The sequence below is a fragment of the Sceloporus undulatus genome, chromosome 2, assembly GCF_019175285.1.
Source record: "Sceloporus undulatus isolate JIND9_A2432 ecotype Alabama chromosome 2, SceUnd_v1.1, whole genome shotgun sequence".
In the NCBI taxonomy this organism is placed as follows: domain Eukaryota; kingdom Metazoa; phylum Chordata; class Lepidosauria; order Squamata; family Phrynosomatidae; genus Sceloporus; species Sceloporus undulatus.
The window spans coordinates 77,162,550-77,175,053 of NC_056523.1; the positions used below are offsets into that span (position 1 = coordinate 77,162,550).

Here is a 12,504-nt window from a genome sequence, read left to right on the forward strand (position 1 = left end):
TACCACCACTCTAAAGCAGCCTTTTCTTTAGTTTGTCAAGTGTGCACCTGTGTGTGTTTGTATGCATTAGTGGTTACTATTTTTGTCCTGGCCAGCAAAGGCAACCATGGAAAATGATAGACACCTGGTGTATGTGCAAGGGCCTCTGGTTGCTCATTGTGTTTTTTGGTAACCTCCTAAATGTTCGATTAATTGCAATCTCTGCATATAGAAAGCTGTTCATTGTCTCTGCTCTCCCCCCACCTTTTTTGTTTTTTTTTCCTGCTCTCCTAAGCAATTCCCCACAGAATTGTGGAAATAAGAAGTTCTCTGTAAACAATATGGAGGAAGGAGGTGATGACACATCCTCTGAAAGGAGAGTGTGTGCACATGATGTAATGTTGCAATTTTAAGGTGGTTATAGCAATTTGCAACTAACTTGTAACCTAAGGAACCAAGTGGGGTCATGACCAAGAGGAAGCAAGTTCAATGTGCATTGAATGAACTAGAGCAGTGCTTCTTAAGCTGTCTGTTGCCATCAGTGGGATGGTGTGGGGCAGACCATCACTGTTCTTTTCTCAGTTTGCCAGAGACTAGAAGTATATTTGTGTCCACAGACTACAACTATTTCTTTCTTTCCTGGAACTCACTGTTGACTGGTATCCAATAGCTAGCAGACCAGCTCCAGCCCATTGACCAGCACTTTGAGTAGTAATGAACTGGAAGATAGAAGTGATCTGAGGTCTGTTGAAGAGAATAAGCTATGCTATATACACAACTCAGCATTTCTCTTTGGGGATGTGTTTTATGGGTGGCTTCTGCAAAAGGCGCTGATTATAAACAGGACATGTAAAAGTTAATTTTTGGACTAAAACTCAGATTAATCCCTGAAAGCATTGTTGGCTGGGGGATTCTGGGAGATGTAATCCATCAAAACTCTGATAAAGGGACTCCTGAACTCATAGAAAACAGTCAGTTGAAACCTCATGTTTGAAGAGCAACACAGGACATTAAGACGCCTAGTCAATGAAGTGCTTGAGAACATGTTTAGAGATCATCCATCTAGCCTTAGAGATATGTGGGAAGATACCTCAGAGAGTGAGAAGGGGAACTTGTTGCAGGTGGGAGAAGGCTGAATCTCTACAGTTAGTGATAATTTGAACTATTTAACCATCTGTTAAGAAGCCTTGCATACAATTGTCTTGACAGTAAGATTTTAATACTTAACATTTGCCTCTACTTTTGGCTTCAACTCTGTGTGAGAAGGGTGTAACTACAACCCAGGGATCAACCTGGGTAAGAGTAACTACCAGATGAATTACTATACCAGAGGTAAATTTAATGTGCCGTCCTCTTGCCTCCCCTTAGATCAATGCACACAGTGTAAGAATGAAGAAAATAGCCAGCAATATAAAGAAGACAGACAATCCCAGTAGTTATTTTACCAAATTAAAATAATAACAATGCTGAATAAAAGGGATCAGAGAGAGAATTAAGTATGTGGTGTAGAATGAAAGTAAAAAATAAATCAAGTTATTCTGTATAATCTACTGCATAACTGGGAAACTAAATATGCATCTGCACTAAGAGCGTTACCATCCCACTTTAACTGACATGGCTCCATCCTGGGGAATCTTGGGATTGTAGTTTGGTGAAGTACTTAGAATGCTCAGACCTGAAGTTTTTCCTTAACCAAATACATAAATGTTCATACAGCAGTGATTCACTGTGGAGGTAAGCAACATAGGAGCAATTTATTGGTAGTTCCATACCATTACATTAAACATCTTAACTTGTAAGCTAATTCTATACACTGACCTGTGTCCCTAATGAAGCGCTTCACAAGTGAAACAGTGCTGAAATTCTTGCTCCTCATTTGTGTTTCTTGACCTTTTAATTATCATATTAAAGACAATTGACATGTTGATGCTCTTTTTTATTCCCCTTGCTGCTCTCATTTGTGACTGAGAGGAAAAGGAAATAACACTCAATGTATTTCACCTTCCCAGACTGATCCTTCCCAGGCCCATTGGCTGTCAAGTTACAAACAAATCCATACTATTACTTAGTGTTCCCGAGAGTTATGCAAACTAAGATAAGATGTAATTGTGTTCATGTATTGCTCTTGAATTTATTTACCTGATATTTGTTTTGTTAAACACCATTAAATCAATAGAGTCCTCAAGCACTGGCTTCTTGCACAGATGTTGGCACATTCACAGGTAGCCACAGCTTTACAGCTGGGAAGTGATTCACTCCATTGCTCAGCAAAGTACACTTTCCCTGGGATTCTGGGAACAAACTTCTGTGGAGCTTGAGGAGGTGCTCAACCTGAGGATAATGTAGCAGAGGACAGAATAGGGGAATTTCAGCACAGAATAAGTAAAGAGATAGTACAGGAATACCTTGTTGATCTAAATGAATATAAATCTCCAGGACCAGATGAACTACACCCAAGGGTATTAAAAGAACTGGCAAATGTAAAATCGGAGCCATTGGCAATAATCTTTGAGAACTCCTGGAAAACAGGAGAAGTGCCAGCAGACTAGAGGAGGGCAAACACTGTCCCCATCTTAAAAAGGGGGAAAAAAGAGGATCCCAACAATTATTGTCTAGTCTATACCAGGAAAGATTCAAGAGCAGATCATTAAACAGAGAGTCTGTGAACATCTAGAAAGCAATGCCATAATCACAAAAAGTCAAGACGGGTTTCAGAGAAGGAAGTCATGCCAGACAAAACTGATCTCTTTTTTTGATATAATTACCAGCTTTTTATATGAGAGGAATTCTGTGGATATATTATATCTTGATTTCAGTAAGGCTTTTGGCAGGGTTCCCCATGACATTCTTGCAAACAAGCTATGGAAATGTGGGCTAGACAACATAACTGTTACATGGATTTGTAATTGGTTGACTGGCAGAACCCAAAGGGTGCTCAACAATGGCTCCTTTTCATCCTGGAGAGAAGTGACCAGTGGGGTCCCACCAGGTTCTGTCCTGGGCCCTGTGCTGTTCAACATCTTTATCAATGACTTGGATGACAGAATTGGGGGTATACTTATCAAATTTGCAGATGACACCAAATTAGGAGGAGTAGCTAATACCCCTGAGGACAGGATCAAACTTCAGAATGATCTTAATAGATTAGAAAGCTGGGCCAAAGCTAACAAAATGAATTTCATCATGGAGAAATGTAAGGTACTGCACTTAGGACGGAAAAATGAAATGCACAGATACAGGATGGGGGAAACCTGGCTGAATGAAACTACATGTGAAAGGGATCTAGGAGTCCAAGTAGACCATAAATTGAACATAAGTCAACAGTGCGATGCGGCAGCTAACAAGGCCAATGCAATTTTAGGCTGCATCAATAGAAGCATTGTGTCTAGAGCAAGGGAAGTAACAGTGCCACTTTATTCTGCTCTGGTCAGGCCCCACCTAGAATACTGTGTCCATTTCTGAGCACCACAGTTCAAAAAGGACATTGAGAAACTGGAGCATGTCCAAAGGAGGGTGACTAAAATGGTGAAGGGTCTGGAAACCATGCCAAATGAGGAACGACTTAGGGAGCTGGGGATATTTAGCCTGGAGAAGAGAAGGTTAAGAAGTGATATGATAGCCCTGTTTAAATACTTAAAGGTATGTCATATTGAGGAGGGAGCTAGCTTGTTTTCTGCTGCTCCAGAATGCGGAGCAATAATAATAATAATAATAATAATAATAATAATAAGAAGAAGAAGAAGAAGAAGAAGAAGAAGGTTTATTTATATTTCCCGCTTCTCCCAGAAGATCGAAGCGGGATTACAGCAGAATATAAAACAACAAAACAGTATACAACTACAGTTAAAAATATTATTATCCAATTATCTATAATAATTATTAAAAACAGTTTATAAAAATAATATATATCTACAAAACATACAATGTGCCAGTCCTAATTGGGGTCTTACTTAATTCCTATAGAGGGGTAGACTTTATAAAGAGTTGGGAGGGTTTGCTAATTGGAAGAGATAAGTTTTTAATGCCTTCTTAAAGGTTTCCAATGTAGGGATGCAGCGTATCTCTTCTGGGAGGTTATTCCAAAGTGTGGGGGCTGTAGCCGAGAATGTTCTCTGGTGAGTCGAAGTTAGTCTCACCCTAGGGTGCTCAAGTATGAGCTTACCTGTTGTTCTGAGGATGCGGGGCAGATTATGTAGGGAGAGGCGTTCCCTCAAGTAACTTGGGCCCAAGCCATGTAGGGCTTTAAAGGTAATAACCAACACTTTGTATTGGGCCTGGAAACTAATTGGCAGCCAGTGAAGAGAGTACCAGTGTTATATGGTCTTGCCTTGGAGATCCGGTGACCAATCTGGCTGTAGCATTTTGAACTAGCTGAAGTTTCCGAACCTGATACAAAGGTAGCCCCAGGTAGATCACATTACAGAAATCTAAACGAGAGGTTATCAGTGCATGTACTACTGTTTCAAGGTCCTTTCGGTCCAGACAGGGACGTAGCTGGCGTATCAGCCGAAGCTGATACCAAGCACTCCTGGCCATCGTGTCCACTTCGGATGATAATTGTAGGGATGAGTCCAAGAGTACTCCCAAACTACGTACTTTGTCCTGTAGGGGAAGTGTGACCCCATCCAGGACTGGATGACAAATTCCTCTGCCTAGATCTGGGGAACCTATCACGAGTACCTCTGTTTTCTCTGGATTCAACTTGAGTTTGTTTTCCCTCATCCAGCCCATTACTGACCCCAGGCAGGCGTCCAGAGGAGAGATATTAGTCACTGTATCAGTCGGAGCCATGGAGAGGTAGATCTGGGTGGCATCAGCGTACTGATAACACCGTGCTCCATGTTTCCGGATGATCTCTCCCAGCGGCTTCATGTAAATGTTAAACAGCATAGGAGACAGAATGGCGTCCAGAGGGACGCCAGATGTCAGCTCTCTTTTACGAGAGCAACTGTCCCCCAGCTTCACCATCTGGAACCTGCCTGTGAGGTAGGACCGGAGTCACTGGAGCGCAGTGCCACCAATACCCAACTCTCTCAGGCGTTTCAGAAGGATACCATGGTTGATGGTATCCAAGGCCGCTGAGATGTTCAAGAGCACCAACAGGGTCACACTACCCCTGTCAGTGCCCAGACGAAGATCACCAACTAAGGCGACCATGGCAGTCTCAACTCCGTATCCTGCTCTGAAGCCAGTTTGAAATGGGTCCAGATAATCAGTTTCATCCAAGACAGCTTGGAGTTGAAAGGCTCCTTGCCCAAAAATGGTAATAATGAGACCAGTCTGTAATTACACATCTGTAGGGGATCTAGGGAGGGTTTCTTTAAGAGTGGTTTCACTATTGCCTGTTTTAAGGCCGATGGAAATGTGCCCTCCCGAAGGGATGCATTGATTATAAGATGTAATGAAGTTTTTATAGCATCTCCTCCTCCAATAGATGCAAGCTGCAGGAAAAGAGATTCGATTTCAACATTAGGCGGAACTTCCTGCCAGTAAGGGCTTCTTGACAGTGGAATTAACTTCCTCAGAGTGTAGTGGAGTCTCCTTCTTTGGAGGTCTTTAAACAGAGGCTGGATGGCCATCTGTCGGGGATGCTTTGATTGTGATTTCCTGCATGGCAGGGGGTTGGATTGGATGGTCCTTGCAGTCTCTTCCAACTCTATGATTCTATGAGGAGTGTAAGAATAAAAACATAAACTTCACTATGATAGACCAAGAAGAATAGTGAACGCTCAGGCCTAACAGTCTGGCTTTTGCTTTTCCTGTAGGATGATGCCCGTCAGTTGTTTGCACTCTCTTGCACTGCAGAAGAGCAAGGAATCATGCCAGAGGACTTATCCAATGTGATCCGGAGACTGTGGGCAGATAATGGAGTCCAGGCCTGTTTTAATCGTTCCCGAGAGTATCAGCTGAACGACTCGGCTGCATAGTGAGTAACTATCCTTTGAAATCTTTTATTTGAGGGGCAATGTATGGTAAGCTTTAAATAATATTTGGACAATTGCAGCTTGAAATATGAGTGAGCAGATATGAAATGATGACAAGATATGAGTGAGCAGATATGAAAACTGGCAAGGCCAGGCTAAATGTGACAGTGATAGGCCTGTATGTTTAAAGGTCAGGTTGCCTTAGTCACATGTAAAAAGCATGGGGTGGTACAAATGTGGAGCTACAAATGTGTGGTCATTCAAATTATTTCCTTTACGAACTTTTAAAGAGTTTTTAATAGGTCAAAACGGCACTTAACTGTTTGAAAACACAACAGTAACAAGGACAAATGAGCTCTTTCTACATAAATCTACTCTAACTCCCTTAGATATTCTTTCAGCCTAAAATTAGGGAGACTGTGTTGGGACTGATTTTGTTGCTGCTATTGTTAAACAATTAGGAATTAAAAGATCCTTGCCAAACACCCACTAGTAGATGTGGAGCTACCTTTTGCCCACCCATACATGATAGTGTTAGCCAAATGTGAATGTTACTAATGCCTGCATGGCAGAGGTTTGGTCTACTTTTTTGGATATGATCTGGGGTTGGCTACCAGCCTACACTGGTAGAAGGCATGCCTACCCATTGCTGCCTCCTGTGCTTTCACTGACCATGCAGAATCCAGAAGAGTTCTCAAACTACAAATGTGGCCTTGCAGAAAAAAAGCGACACCATTCTGAATTAACTGCATTCTTCTACACCAAATCAACTTATTACCCTTCCCATTATTGCTCTACCAAGACTAGATTAAGTTCCAACGTGTTCATTGGGCAACTTCTCTCTCTTCCCTCTGTGGATGTGAATAGGGGTGGAAAATAACTTTACTGGAGATTCTCAACACACCTCTCAAGACTTGTTGTGAGCCACTGAACACTTTTACTCAGAAATTTGCTGTCATGATGCTTCTTGCTCATTTTGGAGCAATAAAATATGCATGAAACCATGCATGCTTTTAAAAATGTGAGTGGATAAAATGGTTGCAGTTGAAAAAGATGTACAAATATGCTTAGCTCAGTTGAAAAATGCATATGAAAATACGTAGGCAAAAGGCACACACATAATGTGTGGAAATTTCTATAAAGTCTTACAATACGATATGGAAGAGAGGAAGAGTTGAAACTACGGTGAGGATTCAAAGAACAGCAGTAAAAAGCAGATTTTTCTTTGCAGCCCTGCCTGTGAGAGAAGAGCCATATCAATTTTTCTGAGTGCACATTTGTATTTAAGGATTAATGAGTAATATGTATAATATTATTAAAATGACAAAGGTTGGTTGTTAGTGGGAAATGCAAAATATTCAGTTGTATTTAGGATTCTCTTTCCTCAACATTTTTCCAATAGCCCTGTAAAGCCTTTAATATTGGCTGGAATGGTGCACCAAAACTATAAAATTTAATGTTTATTTTATGATTCTGGGTTCTGGAAATCAAGAAATTAACTTACATTTTTAGCTTTTAGATTGTTCTGTTTGAGGGGAAAGATTGATGGGAAACTGTTATTCACACCTTCTTCATCAAATCCAGAGTTATGGAAAAATAAAAAGAGCAAATCATATTAACACTTCAAAGCATTTCATGTCTGTTCCTCTGTTCCTGGCAAGAGGCAAAGAGGAACTATACAAAAGCTATGGACATTACTGCATGGGGCTGCTTTTTCACTGTAATTGTGAAATTTCTTGATCAGTGATCCATCCAAATAGTTTCCATGGGACTGTTAAGGTTGCTTCCTCTGTTTGAAGACATTATTTTTCTCCCATGTCTTGAGTTTACCCTGCATTAACAAAAACAAGAGCTGTTCCACTAGTGAAACTGAGTATTTGGCTTATTTTAGTCTATTTTGATTTTGATTTTTCAGAACTACTGTGGCTCCATTTAAGCTTTATTTGTTGCATTTTTACTCATTTGGAATATCCCAGCACTCTCTTTAAAGAAATGTCAGTACCAACTGCCATTTTGTGGTATATGAAAGCAGAAATACTGGATTGAAATACATATGGCTTATGGGAGTTTGGAAACATTGTCTTCCAGAACTGTGTATGCTTTTAGGAGAGGAAAACCCCATTTCAAATTTTGTACATACAGTTCATTCCTCTGTTCTGATGAGCCTATTGTCAGTCTTACAACCACTACTTCTCTTGTTAAAATTTCCTCACTTAACTCAGTTAAGCATTGAAGGAATTACAGTTGTGATGATGCACTGGTATTAAAGACAACACATTACTAAGCTAACAGTAGATGACTTCTGTAATATACTCTTTGAAAAGTCTTTCTGTTCTGAATGTCACATTTTGCAGAAGTGTAGTGAAAAACTTCTATCCTAACAGTCTTTATAGGACAAGCTACCAGAGCCTAAACATGCCTGATCCCCAATTACCCAGCTGATACAAAGAGAGACGTTTGAAACTGGCAGGCAAGGTCCTTAAACAGTGCTTTGATTTCACTCAGTTCCTTGGTTTCATCTGCCAGGCATACACTAATAAGCTGTTTCCACCTGTGAGTAATGCAGTACTTGTTACTGCTCCCTTAATGAAAGTATGTTGCCTTCTCAATGTCAGATTGACCAGTCCAACCTGTTAATGTTTTCTAGGAGAATTTTTGAGTGTCCATGGGGACCTTACTTTCATTGTTTTTTACTGGCTCAGTGATGTTACTAGTGAAGGGCAGTTCAGCAAAGGTCAGAATATCTATCTGTAGATCTGCCATTTTGGTCATGTTTTCATAAGTCAGTTTTAGAATAGAAAGTAGGAATACTCTGTAATGTGTACATTCTTGGCATCATCTAGTACTGACACTTCAGATTGATGCTTGTTTCAGAGACATTTACTTAGGGACACTATTTATTTGACTCCCAACTTTTTACAACTATAGAAATGCAAAGTAATTTATGGCAAAGTAGCTCAGATTCATGCAAATTATCTCTGGTCCTTCTGACACTCTTCCAGAGCCCTCAAGCAGCCTTGTGCATTGCCTCACCCAGGCTTCTTTGCAGCTTGCAAAAATGGAATGACCCTGAGATTTTGCAGTTTACCCACACCAATTTTGAACCAGAAAGTAAGTTTTTTGCTTTGGGAGCTCTCCAGAAACAGTGGTTTTGTGTTAAAACAGGATACAGGGTCCTCCAGCTCCCAAACAAGCAAAGGAACAGTAACCAGAAATGGACTCCTAGCCACTTCCAGTTTTTAAAGCATTTCCAGTCCTAATGCAATCTGAAGTGGTCCTTGGTCCAAAAACTGGCCCTAGATGCCTAAAGGTTGCCTGCCTGTAGTAAAACAACACTTCTTCTTCGTGGTCTCTGCGAAACATACAAATGGGTTATTCTGCGCCTGCGCAGCTTTTCCAGATCCTACTGGAATCGCTAGGGAAGACTTTTTGGTGGTAGTGCCGCCCACCCTCTATATAGGCAGGCTGTCTTCCCACCCTTTCTCAGTTCCTTTTGTCCGCTGCTTGAGCAGCTTAGGAACCTCGCTTAGGAATCGCTCCTTCCTTAGCTTTCGCTTTTGTCTACTGCGTTTGCTCTGACTTGGTTTTGCCTTGACAACGCTTTTGGATTGTGATTTGGACTTGGTTTTGGACTCTGACTAACGTTAACAACTTGGACTTCTTGACCCTTCTCTCGCTTCGTCCCTTGGCTTTGTTGAAAATGGCTGCGCACTCCTCTAAAAAGTGCTCCGATTGTGAGACCAACATCCCAGCACTTGATGGACACTCTTTGTGCCTCCTCTGCCTGGGCGAGGGCCACATCCCTGCATCCTACCCTCATTGCACGGGCTTCACTCCACAGGCCAGAAAGAACAGGGAGATGCTCTTGAGATCCATGCTGTATGTGCAAATTTTGAGGCCTCCCTCTTCCTCCAGAGCCTCTGCCAAAGTCGCCGCCACTAAGGGCAAGCTCTCATCTCTGGCTTCTGGGGTCCCTGCCAAGGCTACTGCTGCCGAGGGCACTATCCCTTTGTCTCCTCCGAGGGTCCCTGCCAAGCTACCGCAGCCAAGGGCAAACCCCATACGGATATCTCTGGGTCTCAAACCCCAGACAAACCAAGGGCCACGGACCAGGATGTGGCTGGCCACCCATCCTCATCGAAGAGGAGTAAGTTTTGAGTCCTCCAAACAGGACAAAAAGAAGCACAAGTCCCGGGACAAGTCCAGGGACTCATCCCATCACCCCGCAAAAAAGCCTCATGTTTCTGCGGACTCCAACACCAACCGCTGGTCCCACACCGAAGTGCCATCTGAGCCAGCCGACACCTACCTTGCTTCAGTACCGTGTGCCCAACTAGCCCCTCTGACCCAGACGTCTCCTGGTCCCGACTCTCGGGCCCGACCCTAGACGGCCACCTTTTTGCATTCCCTCGCCGAGCACTAGGGCGAAGGGGAAGCTTCTTCTCTCACCCATGTGGTGATCCCAGATCGACTCTCCAAGACATCAGAGGTCATGGACTTAGAAGATGAACAAGACTATGACGCATCCTCTGTTGTTGCTGAACCCCCTAGATGGGATGTCATCTTTGATCAAGCTACAGGTTCTTACTTCTTGCCTCTTGATCCATCTGAAGTACATCGTGGCCAGTTCATCTCAACCTTCCAACCGGTTGAACCCACCTTGCCTCCACCAAGGTCAACTGCTGAATCCATTCCTCGGTCACGCCTCTCCTCCGTCTCCTGAGCGGAACTGGCCCGTCCCATACAGTCGACCTCTGCTGTCTCCTTGCAAGTCTGCCCCTCGCTCCCGGTACCAATAGTCTCTCAGGCCCTCTCGGCCCGGACCAGGACCAGGTCAATCTGCACTGAATCCGCAGACTTCTATGTCTTGGATTACACCCGGCCTCTCCAGCCATGCTCCTTGGCGCTCCTTGAGACTCCCCCCTTCTCGGACAACATCTTCTCATTTTCCGAGCAGATGATCTGGATGGGCAAAGCTTTGAACATTGAGGTCCTCCATGCATATTCTCAAGTCCTCAACCCTATTGATGAAAGGATTCGCGACAAGCTTCCAACTCCGACCTCTATTGCATTCCTGCCTTCCATGTCCAGAATTGCAACGAGTTTTTGGCCCACTCTGTGTATGGCCCAGCCATCCACCAGAAAATTGGACAATCTCTACCGGATTTCACCCTCGGAAGAGATCTGGCTTTTTGAACCGTCCTCACCCTAACTTGGCAATCGTGGAAGCCTCCCAGATCCACTTGGCGCCAAAGATGGCTCTGACCATGAATGACAAAGAGGGTCGCAAGCTTGACTCCATGGCACAAAAGTCCTACGCCTCTGCAGTCTTGGATCTCAAAATCCAGAACTAATCAGCGTGTGTGGCTGCCTACCAGCAGCAACTTTGGGAAAAAGCTCTTCCCATTTATAAAGACTTCCCCAAGGACAAGAGACAGACTGCCATGTCCATCCATGTGGAGGCCCATGCTTTAGCCTCACACCAGATTTCAGCGGCCCAACACTCTGCTGACTGTGCCTCCCAACAGCTTTTGATCTCCTTGGCCTTCCAATGCCATGCCTGGCTAAGGTCTTCTGATCTCACGCATCAACCAAACAGGATATTGAAGAGCTCCCCTTCAACACCACAGGACTCTTTCATAAGGAGACTGATGAACAATTGGATTTCACAAACAAAATGAAGAATACAACCCATAAATACAGTATGTCTTCTTCCTCCATTTCTTGTTATCCTTTCTCTCAACCTCGTTCGGGATGGCAGACCCCTCTCCCCCCCCCCCAAACCAGGGTAGATCCAACCAGTCCTTGGACTACCAACAGCAACACTTCCCTTCCCAACAACAAGGGAAGCACCAAGAAAAACAAAAGTACAAACAACCCTTCCACAAGAAGGAAAACTCAGACCAACGCAAACGCCGCTTCTGAAGTTCTCCAGCACACTCTGTCCCGTCAACCCCCTTTGGGGATCGCTTGGCCCACTTCCACCATTCTTGGGCCTCCATAACATCTGACTCCTGGGTGCTCTCAATCGTCTGTAGGCCTTATGCCCTGGAGTTGCAATCCCCCCCATCCTCACCACCCTCCCCTCAGACACCCTTCTCGACGAAGTGCGCTTTCTGTTGCAAAAAGGGGCATTGAGCCCATCCCCCCGTCCCGAACCCGACACTGTCTATTTTACAGATAGTTCATTGTCTCTAAGGCTTCAGGTGGCCTCCGTCCCACCTTGGACTTGCATTTTTGAACTCTTTCATGGCCTGCAAGCGTTTCTGTATGGTAACCTTGGCTTCCATCTTGCCTCTTCTACAGGAGTCAAACTGGTTCGCCACCTTGGACCTTCAGGATGCCTATTTCCACATTAGTATCCAAGAAGACCACCAGGACTTCCTTGCCTTCTCTGTTGGCCCTGACTGCTTTCGATACCGAGTGCTGCCCTTCGGACTCTCCTCCGTACCGAGGGTTTTTACAAAATGCATGGCGGTCGTAGCCGCATACCTCCGCCATCAAAACATCGTCTTCCTTTACTTAGACGACTGGTTGTTTGTGGCCTCATCCAGATGGATACTCCTCTCCCATCTCGACTCGGCACTCTCCCCCCTCCAGC

At 43.8% G+C, this 12,504-nt stretch overlaps 1 protein-coding gene across 1 annotated transcript in view; it reads left to right on the plus strand.

The window, feature by feature from the left end:
• Window positions 1–5,906, plus strand: part of LOC121921537 (guanine nucleotide-binding protein G(i) subunit alpha-2-like) — a 116,946-nt gene extending 111,040 nt beyond the window's left edge. Inside the window, exon 4 of the mRNA XM_042449759.1 lies at window positions 5,745–5,906. Coding sequence (XP_042305693.1) covers window positions 5,745–5,906 — 162 coding nt within the window. The remainder of the gene's footprint in view (window positions 1–5,744) is intronic.
• Window positions 5,907–12,504: the final 6,598 nt, after the last annotated feature.